At 47.4% G+C, this 11,045-nt stretch overlaps 1 protein-coding gene across 2 annotated transcripts in view; it reads right to left on the bottom strand.

The window, feature by feature from the left end:
- Positions 1-3,561: 3,561 nt before the first annotated feature.
- Positions 3,562-11,045, bottom strand: part of PGM1 (phosphoglucomutase 1) — a 55,757-nt gene continuing 48,273 nt past the window's right edge. For both annotated transcript variants that reach the window (XM_036842567.1, XM_036842560.1), the window contains exons 9-11: positions 9,545-9,728; positions 6,622-6,756; positions 3,562-4,231 (exon numbers count right to left, since the gene is read on the bottom strand). In XM_036842567.1, coding sequence (XP_036698462.1) covers positions 4,142-4,231; positions 6,622-6,756; positions 9,545-9,728 — 409 coding nt within the window. In that variant the 3' untranslated portion in view covers positions 3,562-4,141. The remainder of the gene's footprint in view (positions 4,232-6,621; positions 6,757-9,544; positions 9,729-11,045) is intronic.

The raw sequence follows: 11,045 nt of genomic DNA, 5'->3' as shown, positions 1-11,045 counted from the left end.
ACATTCCCACCAACAGTGCAGGAGGGTTCCCTTTTCTCCACACCCTCTCCAGCATTTATTGTTTGTAGATTTTTTGATGATGGCCATTCTGACCGGTGTGAGATGCACTCTTGAAAAAAAAACGTTTATTGAACTTTTACGATGTGGCAGGCATGGGGCTAGACCCTGGGTAAACATTGGTGAAAAAGGCAGTCCCTGCCTTCTGGGAGTTCCAGGGCAGTAGGAGGAATGGAAAATAAACAGGTAGAGCGCGATAAGTGCTGTGAAGAGGACGCTGCTACGGGAACACTAGGAAAAGCTCCCAAGCCAGAGACTGGAAGCTCAGAAACTTCTGAGGCCTGAGGAAGGAGTAGGAGTTGGGGAATATGGGGGAGGGTGGGGCGGAGGAGAAGGGTGATGCAAGCAGAGAGAAGAGCAGGTCCGAAGGTCTGGAGACGAGGGAGCACGGTATTTCCGGAGAACTGCAGGTGGTTTCACGTGGCTGAAGCATCCAACGTAAAGCAGAAGGTAGAAGAAGAGGAGCGGGGGGTGGGATGGGAAGCGGCAGGCAAGTCTGCATGGGTCTTGTAGGCTACACAAGGCATTGGGGAAAGAGCACTTGAAAGAGCCAGCGTTGGAAAGAGCACTTGGCCAGTGATGAGAATACCGGCTGAGAGGGGACAAGAATGAAGGCCAGGGGCCACGAGGGGGCCTCTGCTGTACGCCAGGTGGGAGGCAATGATTCTGTGCACGATGGTGGCTGCTACTCATTTCCAACTCCTTTTGCTGGGGCTTCGGAACACAGAAACATGAAGGGTGTGTCTCTTACGTATGTTTTCTGGAAGATTCTAACACAGTAAGGCCACTCTCTGTCCGATGAGTCAACAGGCAATGCAGCAGAAGCAACGTGGGATAAGCTCTGGGGCAGAGGGGGCAGAGGGACCCCAGAGCTGGCCTCCTAGGCACTGCAGTGAGCTCGGCCTTTGCTGTCATTCTCCATGAGGCAGGGCCCACCCCCTGGAAGCCCGGCCATTCCCTGGGCCTGAGGAACATCCCTGAACAGGAACCTCCTTCTCTGAAATCAGAGCTGAAAGTCAAGAGGGAGGGGAAAAGTTGAAATTTCAGAGTTGGGCCCCAGACAGTTGAAACCCAATTTTCTCACTGTAATCCTCACCACACCCTAAAGAAAACAGGCCTGACTCACAGACCACATCAATCCTGGGAGGCGGGGAAGATTGGCTGTGCGCTGCTGGCCGGCCTCTCAGGGTTCCGTCTCCCTGCACGCCTGGGGGCACGTGTTCGGGTGTCTCTCTGGAAGCCACAGAGGGGGGAAGGGCAGCCCATACCCCAGCCCATCCCACTGCTCCACGGCCCCAGACACCCCTCTCTTCCTCCTTTGAGCTAACAGCTCCCAAACCTATAGGCAAGTGGATCAGGGAAAGCAGCTCAATTATGATCAGGGATGAGGAGGAAATTCTTGAAGCCGCTCCAGGGGCCACAGACCCGGGACTGTGTGCAGCTGACTCAACAGATGGGGGGCGCAGAAAAGGGTCATGGAAAATGAGGGAGATTCGGGGTCAAGGTTTCACTTCTACCACATGGTAGCTGAAAACCTGGGGCAAATTACTTAAGCTTCTGTTGAGTTTCAGTTGCCTCAGCTCTAAAACGGGCACGAGAATGTCTTGCTTGGAGGGTTACTGGAAACCATCTTCTGAAACAGAAGAGGCGCTTGGAAAATTTGGATTCTAACAGCATGTGTTGCCTACACAACTCCTAAGGCACTTATCCTACACAGCCTTTCTTTTTTTTATTTTTTATTGAAGTATAGTTGATTTACAGTGCTCTGCCAATCTCTGCTGTACAGCAAAGTGTCTCAGATATACACATCTATATATTCTTTTTTTAATATTCTTTTCCATTATGGTTTATCCCAGGATATTGAATACAGTTCCCTGTGCTCTACAGTAGGACCTTGTTGTTTAGCCATTTGAAATGTAATAGTTTGCATCTACCAGCCCCAAACTCCCAGTCCATCCCTCTCCCTCCCCCACTCCTCCTTGGCAACCACAAGTCTGTTCTCTATGTCTATGAGTCCTACACAGCCTTCTATTTGTGTGGGACTCCATTCCTCCAGCTAGTCCCACAGGCAGCTGGAGGGCGGTAACTGTGTGTTACACATCCTTTCCTTCCCAAGGCATCTCACACTTAAGGTGGTCAACACGTGTTTCCTGGCTGACTGATACACCCAGGTATCCAAGTCCCCAGGGTAGGGGTTGGACAACAATGCCAAAATTAATAGAGTCTCTGGCACCCAAGGCATCACCCTTTAATCACCAAAATACAGGGGCATTTGCACACCTTTCTACCACCTGTTAGAAGTAGTTGAGAAGTAGCCAGTTAGTACTAGAGGCAACACAAAGCACTGGTAAACCATGTAGGACTAGGGCTGCCCTGCCGGGGGACAGGCCACCACCCTCCCGTGGTGCGAGCTTGGATGATGAGCTGAACCCCATCTGTAAAGTGGGGATATTCAGAGTACTTACCTCATAGTTATTGGGAGCATTTACAGAGTATATGGAAAGCACTCAGCACAGTGCCTGGCATAGGATTAATGTTCAGTAAGTATTCATCTTCACCTCATCATTGTCAAAGCTCAGTTCTGTTTGCTGGGCTGGACTCCCTTGTTAAATGGCAACACTGGAAATCTCACCCCAGATAAAGACCCTGCCACCTGGAATGGGGATTCCACCCTGGGTCGGGGAGGGGTGCAGAGCTGGGCTGTCTCTCTGGAACAGTCCATACGGCAGGTGACTACGGGAAGTGCCTTCCAAACCATAAAATGCATTTCAAATATTTGTTTTATAGTTTTTGTTTTTCCGATTCTTTAAAATCTAGAAACAATATTGTAAACATAATCCTAGTTCCCATTTATTTGATAACCTACCATGAATGAGATACTGTGCCCATGGCTTTTCACAGACCCACTCGCTTTATATTCTCCATGACCCTACAAAGTTAGAACTATTTTTCAAGCCCGTTTTAAAGATAAGGAGAATGACATTCCAAGATCACTCAAGGTCTCAAGTGGGATTCAAACTCAGGCCTGTTGGCTCCCAAGACTATGCTTTTAACTACTAAGTTACGCTCGTGGGCTGAATATAGTCTAAGATGAATAAGATGCCAACGGGCTCAAGATTTCCAGCCAAATGCCAGAAATCCTGCTCTCAGATTCCGAGAGTTCTGCTTCTGTCCCCTCAACAGGCAGGGTGGCATCTCAGCACCACAAGGCACAAGGCAGTGCTTTGCTAGTTAAGATCTCCTGACAACTATCTTCCTTCTCCTTGTTCCAAGTTAACCATGTCAAGCTTAATTTATCCACCTCAGAAGGAGCCAGGGCTCAGCTGACCCTGCTAAGATTTGAAATTATAGTTCCTGAGTCTAATTTTAAACCAAGCACAGACAACATTTTTTTTCTAGCTAGGACATCCAAACAAAATACAATACCACCCACCCCCTCTAAAAAAATCTGGTTTCTTTCTGAAATCAGAAGAGTGTTTTGTAAGAAAAAAAAAGACATAAAGAAATGATAGGTTATTTTGCTTTAATATCCCAAAATATTTGTGTGAAGGGGACTACGCTGCAGAACAAGGCAGAACTCTGTAGACAAGTACGTCTCACTCTGAGGAAAGAACTGATTGGAGAGAAGGCACCAGAAACTGCATTTTGCTGGATTATATGTAAACAGTAAATGGGGGGGAAAGGCTCACAAAGGAGAAAGGAACTTGCACTGTCATTTCACGGGTGGATCCTAAGGACGGAAATTAGCCTCAGGAGCTGATGCTCAACCTCCATCTTCCATTGTAGTGTAAACAGGACCTGGTGCTAAGGAGACAGACACCCACACACCAGCCGCGCACGAGGACACAAAAAGGAACTGACAGTAGTATAAGCCCCTGGGTTCTTTTTTTTCTCTTTCCCGCATGGCTCCTATGGGCATATCAATTGGCAATGCCTAGGAATTGTACCATTTGTCAATGACTGGTTAGTGGAAAAACCGAATCCTAAAAAGCCGGGGGAATACACTTTGTTTCTGTTCATGCTCTTCAATCAGTTGACTCGGAAGGCCTGGGGTGGAGGGATGTACTGCATCTGGCCTGTCTTCTTAGGTGATAACAGTGGGTGCAGTGCGTCCCGTCCTTTCCTGGAGTTGGGACAACTTCAGGGCAATAGAAATAAGGGGGGCCAACATGACCTGAGGGAGACACAAAGAGAAAAACCTTTGCCGTCACTTTCTCTAGACACGGATCCATAGCTCCAGCCCTGAGTAGGCCTCGAGCTCCAGACCCATGTCTGATGGCCTACTCCGATAACCCAAAGGCTCCTCAAACTCTATCAGTCTAAAAACAAAGACATGTTCTTTCTTCACAAAAAAACTAGTTCCAGCGTTCCCTATTTCCGTCAATGATCTAGTACATAAAGCAAATGAATGACTAGGAGCCACTCTTGACACCTTCCTTCCTCACATTCCTGTTGGTCAACCCACCAGCAGCCTAAGTGACTTATCTTCTACCTCTCTCCCATTGTCACCCAGTTCTCTCCATCCCAGTGCCACAGCTCTCGCTACACCAAGCCCTCCCTCTGACCTGGAACAACTGTGCTTCACCATCCGCTTCTGCATCCTCCCGTTTGTTTCCCACACTCTACCCAAAGAAGTCTTTTCAAAATATACCACCCTCCCATCTACCTCTCACTTAAGGGAAAAAAAAGAATTCTGCTGTTGCTTAAATAAATAAATATTTTAATATTAAAAAAAGAAAACTATGTATCTAGTTGAACTGCCCATTTTATAGATGAGGAAACTGATAACCCAAAGAAGTGAAGTGATTTGACCAAGTGATTCAAGGGCAGAGCCAAGAGTAGTACATTTTCTATTGACCACTGTTGCTTTCCCTCATCCAAATCTCTACCAACTCATTACACCTGGAAGAAAGTTGGAGAACCACTGCACACACTGACATACCACTTGCCATTCCCCTTGGGGCTCCAACAGTCCCAATGAAGTGCTGAGGCTGAGGCCCAGCAGCTCTAGAGTAGGGAAAGGCACGTCCCCAGATAGAATGGTGGTACACCTGGGCATGTGGGCACCTTGCATCCTTCAGGGCCCTCCCACTCCCTGAGGACTATGGTTCAGACGAAACTTAACTCTCACTCATTCTTTGTATTTACCATGTGTCAGGTATTAAGACAGAGAAACACAACTTCCTTCCTCTTTTGCTCTTGCTCTATTATTCTGTGGATCTACAATGTAGACACCATTGCCTTTGATTTTAGTTTTAGGGATGTCTCAACACCACAGCAATCTGGCGATAACTGGAGCTAATGCCTGGCCACTGGAAAAACTGTAAAAGTGAAGCATCCTCTCATTTCTCTCTTTTTGTAATAAAAACAATTGTAAGAGCCACTTTTCCTCAAAAGCTAATTCCATATGTCAGGCACAGTGTTCAGAATTGTGCCTTCATCATCTCCTTAAATCCCTGTAACAACTCTGTGAGGTAAGTAGCATTCTGCCATTTTACAGACAAAGAAACCAAAGCTCAGAACATTGAAAAGACTTACCCAGGGACACACAGTTATTAAGGAAGTGAATTTAAAACAAGATCTAACTCCAAAATGGGTTAGAGAGATCAAAATCACTATGCCAGGGGTTTCCAAATGAGTTTCACAGGATTCTAATTCGGTGTTAAAAGGAAAAAGGCTTTGTGGGAGAATAGACATGGCGAACATTATTTAAACAGGCATCTGTACTGCAAGTCTGCTCCGAGCTCTAAGGCGAGGTGTGTGTTGTGAGCTGCCAAGACGGGGCTGACGTACCCCAGCACTTCCTAAGCTGGCTTTGGCTCTGGAGCTCTGGGTGGGGAGCAGTTCCCAAAACAAGGAACACACGTGGGGAAACCCTCCCCTGTGCGTCCCTGCTTCCCCTTTTGGGTGGCTGTCCTCCAAGTTCTCTGTTCCACCTCTGGCTCCCAGGGCCCCTCCTCACTCTAACATACTTCTGGAGACACTCTGGGTGGGGCTGGGACCCCAAAACACAGGTTGCAAGTCCGAAGACTCTCCCATAAAGACCTTTCTTTCTGCGCCATGAAACAGTCTCTCCTTGCCTACCCCCTAGCCCCGACCAAATCTAGAGCCAGTGTATGTTCTGCCAGGGCAGGGGATGAGACCAAGCAAAGTGGCAAATAATCAGTGACAGACCAGAACACCAGATCAGGGGCTGATTTTAAAGATTAGTTCTCTTGACTCTGCCACTTAACCAGGCGTGTGAACCTATTAACTATTATTTAACCTTTCTGAGCCTCCGTTTCCTTATCTGTAGAAGGGATATTAATAGATAAGAATAACAGATTTGAGAATGAAATGAGTATATCCATTTGGGTAATGGGTTTAGAACAGAGCTTGGTGAATAGAAAATGCTCAGATAATTGTTAGCTATTATTGTTTTCTGATGCACTGAAGGAGACGTGGAGGAAAGTGAGCCCACCTGTCTGATCATTTGAGAAACGGGTTGTGATGACAGGCGCAATGGAGCCACTACCCTTCCCTCCAACAGAAAGAACTAGCCGGGGCACAGGACCTGGGCATTACCTGGGGGTCCTGGTTGATCTTGGCGACGTCCTTCTCATAGCTGTCGATGTACAGTCGAACGGTGGCGCCTGCACTCCCGGTGCCGCTCAGTCGAAAGATGATGCGAGAACCATCTGCAAAAATGAGCCGCAAGCCCTGGGAAAGGTAACAGAGTTTCTTTTTTCCTCACATGCTGGAAGAAAGATTGAAGGCTGACAAATTATGAGGGGTCCATTTGGAGATCTGATTTCACCCGTACTTGATCAATCGGAGGATTAGATCCTTGAGAAACGGCCACCGTTGAGCCCCGTGAGTCTGCCCTCGGTCAGCCTGTCACTGCATCCAGCCAGTGGGGGTTGGGCTCATGGCGGAGAAGCATCCCCAGGGTCAGGCGGGAGACAGGATCCTGGGGAGGCTGGCTGACACAAGCCCTGCCCTCTCCATCCCACTTCCCTGTGATTTATGGACTAACCATTCTAGCTTGAAGCCTAATAAATAAGTTAATAAATAAATAAGCTGCTAGATACGGAAATCCGATTTCCAGATCAGGAGGGAAACACGGACAGAATGGGCTGAAACCAGAGCAGAGGAGGTTTCAGGTGGAACAGAGGAAGAACTCTTTGCAAAACACTGATGGAGAGCCTCAAAATAGAACAGGGGGCCATGTGCCCCAAATGGCAGAAGGCCAGCTATTCCGACCTTTTTTTTTTTTTTTTTTAAATTTATGTATTTATTTATTTATGGCTGTGTTGGGTCTTCGTTTCTGTGCGAGGGCTTTCTCTAGTTGCGGCCAGTGGGGGCCACTCTTCATCGTGGTGCGCGGGCCTCTCACTATCGCGGCCTCTCTTGTTGCGGAGCACAGGCTCCAGACGCGCAGGCTCAGTAATTGTGGCTCACGGGCCTAGTTGCTCCGCGGCATGTGGGATCTTCCCAGACCAGGGCTCGAACCCGTGTCCCCTGCATTGGCAGGCAGATTCTCAACCACTGCGCCACCAGGGAAGCCCCCTATTCCGATCTATTGAGCCAGATCCAGCGGTCAGTCTCCACCAATGCCTGATGACTCAAAGCAGGGCCCATGTGGGTGCAATGCCAAGCCCCGCCCCTCTATCTCCTGCCCTCCCCCTTCCCTCTCTGGCCGCATCTTTTGTCCTCAATAATCTTGATTCAGGGAAAAAAGGCTGGGGACTCTTGAGGTAAGAAGGCTGAGCAAGACAGTTATCTGAAGACCCTTCAGTCTTGATGAGTCTGTCAGTTCTTCCATAAGAAGAACTTTGCATAAGCCGATGGCCTAACCAAAAGGAAAGATACTACCTCTCATCTACCGTTTGTCACCAGACCCAATCCAGGGTTTAACCATGCCACTCAGCACTGAAGACAGCAGATGAAATACACAGAGTACATTCCCACTTAGTCAACATGGGGAGGATGCAGTTAATACCCGTTTACCATTTCCTGCTTTCTAGACACATACCAGGGTTGGCCTCCTTCTCCCACAACTTTCAACTTGAAGCCTCTAAATTTTTTTCACTTGATTGCAGATGCTATATCTACTTCAGAAGATTTTCCCTCCTCCCCGGTCTTCCATCTAAATGCTCAGACTTTCTGATTACAAAACGTGGAGCTGTTGACTTCTTCCTCTGAGCAGAGAGCACAGTGCCCGTGCTCATGCCGACGCCCCTCCCAGGCACACCTCAGCATCCCCCCTCCCTCCTGGTGCGTGCTGGATGCGGCGCAGAGTTGGGGTTTACTTTGCCTAAGGGTCTGTTCTCTCTCTGAAGGCTTCACCACAAAATCTTCTGCTCTGCTCTGCCACCCCCCGGGCCCCACCCTCCCCTTTCCTACACCCACCCCCTCCTCCACCCCAGGCCTCTCTTTTTCTAATTATCTCAGACATCATTTACGATCATCCATACTAGACCCAAAGTTCTCACAGATGGTGAAAAAGCATAAAGAAGAAAAGCCACAGGGCCAGAATTCTGACAAAGGGAGACTTCAGGCACTGAGGGTCACTGTGGCCATGTTCCATCCACTCGTCCACTACCTGCTCTCCAGAGAGAGACTTTAAATAAGTCCTGCAGCCCAACTCCTTCAAAGCCTGCTGGATGCCTTGAGAAGGACCCAGCCAAAAATCTCGGTCTGGATCAGAAAAAAAGCTAACTGGACAGCTATAGCATAATCTTATCTCCCTCTTTATTATCTCTGTTTCTAAGTTATGAGTCCATTCTGTGACAACAAGAACAGAACCAGAGGAGAGAGGAGCCTGGCCCCGGGTGTTAGTGAGAAGCCTGGAGAAGGGCTGACCCAGCCTACACCCTGGGTGCCTGGCGCCCAGTGAGGGAAACGCTAACAGTTCTGTACATATCCAGACACGGTCCAGGGTCTCAACTGTGATGTCCTCCTACGCGCTGCTGTGTTAGGGTCGGCTGCGAGTCACATGCTACAGGTAATAACAGTGCATGTTTCTAAGTCTGCAAATGGCTTGTCTATTTTTTTCTTCTTTTTTAGAAATCAGAACATATCACAGAAATGTCTATGAAGAGGCTACTCTCATGCCACTCCGGCATTCTGCTACAAGCTCTTGAGAGAGAAGAAGGAGGTTGAGGTCTAAGGCAGCAGTTTTCCATCTTTTTAAGATTCTAGGGCTCTTTTCTGCGCACACATTCAACATGACCTCTTGCATAGAATTCTGGAGAATGTAAAAGTCTTTCTGGAGTCTAGACTAAGAATCCCAGAATGAGGGCATAGGGGTGTGCATAGAATCAGGGCAAAAACCATTTTCCCTACAAGTACCTGTGCAAATCATGTGTGACTCAGCAGAAAGCCACTTGAGAAAACAGGGCAGCAAAGGACAAATGACCAAGAAGCCTTTTTCTTTTTTCTCTTGAGATTTCAGAGACAAAGCTCCGAGGCTTCTCTCCCACATTGCACATATGTCTGTTCCTACCTGATTTCTTGAAACACTTCCATCCACCGGATCACTGTATTCAAAGTTATCAATTTTCACCACAGTGTAAACTTTATCTCCCACTGGGAACTGTTTCCCCACGAAGGAGCGATCAGAGATCAGGGCCTCCAAGTCCTTCATCATTTTGTTTGCGCCCTCGGCTTCCACCTCCTCGTAATCATACCTGGAAGAAATCACAAAGTTGAGGCCTGTGGGCTGACTTCAGATCACACCAACTTATATCACCACTTTCTACAGCATTTGTTTGGCCCTCCCCCAAACCACCTAACTTCAGAAGAAGCTGGCAGAAATATGAGCGTGTCATTCTCTGGGGATGCAGCAGACGAGGGATGAAAAGAAGGGTTTGGAGGGTTTCAGGAAAGGGTTAGGAGCTTCTGAATAAGCAGAAAACTCCCATCTTGGCTCTTCTACAGAATAAAGCTCTTAGAAGCTTCAAAGGCTTTTGAGAGATATTATCTAACATGTAATCACCACATCCTGAGGATGTAGAAACAAAAGCAATGTTATCTGCATAAAGGCACACATGACTCAGGCACTGCTCTTCCAAACTGCTGGAGCTTCTTTGGGATAAAAGTTGGGAAGGCTCCCAGTCTGGGACCTGCCTGAGGCTGCTGAGATTTTGGCTAAGGAGAGTTCCAGTCTCCACAGGAGCTTCCTCAAGTAAGGCCAAGTCTTCACTGACCAAATGAAGGAGCCAAGCCTTAACTCTTTTTTTTTTTTTTTTTTAAGCCCTAACTCTTTACACCTGAAACGCCTCCCTCCTCTCAGTGAGAGTGGATTCCGGTCCACAGCATTCACCCAGACAGAGGAGGCCTGGTGTGGATGCAAAAGGGCCAAGAAAAAAAAAAGTACATCACAAATGAAATTCTATGACTGTTAAACTTTTCCTCCAAGAATTGTTCTTGACTTCTTTCTTATGAGGTTAAAGACTCTTACAGGTGGCTTTTCTTGTCCTAGTGGCACACACCCTCTTGAGAGAGTTCTTTTTTTAGAGGCTCAAGATAGCAGAGTCTATATTTATTTGCAATAGTGAAACAAATATGATATGTGCAAGCAGACACCTCTGAGACATGAGAAATACCAGGGAATTAAGGCCAACTATTCTGGCTCCAGGATTCTATGAATCAAGGACAGCAGTCCCCTTAATCCTGAAGTCAGCTCTTTCCCCCAGTTAAAATGATAAACAGCAAAAAATTACAACCAGGTGTTTGTGCTTTACATCTGTGACCTTTGGGTGTTTGAGGGAAATGTTCTATAAATCCTAGGCACAGAGGGGTATAATGGAAAGAATCTGGGCTTTGGAATCAGACAGAATGAGCTATGAACCCAGCCTTTATTGGTTACTAACTGTGCAACTATGGGAAAGCTGCTTCATGTCTTAGAATCTCAGTTGCCTTATCAATAACTGTTTTCGAAGCTGATGTGAAACAATGCATGCAAAAAGCACTTTTGTTAAATAAACGGAGGGTATAATGGAGTC

This window comes from Balaenoptera musculus, chromosome 1, assembly GCF_009873245.2.
Source record: "Balaenoptera musculus isolate JJ_BM4_2016_0621 chromosome 1, mBalMus1.pri.v3, whole genome shotgun sequence".
NCBI lineage: Eukaryota > Metazoa > Chordata > Mammalia > Artiodactyla > Balaenopteridae > Balaenoptera > Balaenoptera musculus.
The sequence above is the reverse complement of the archived record's forward strand: the minus strand, read 5'-3'. Positions and strand labels throughout refer to the sequence as shown.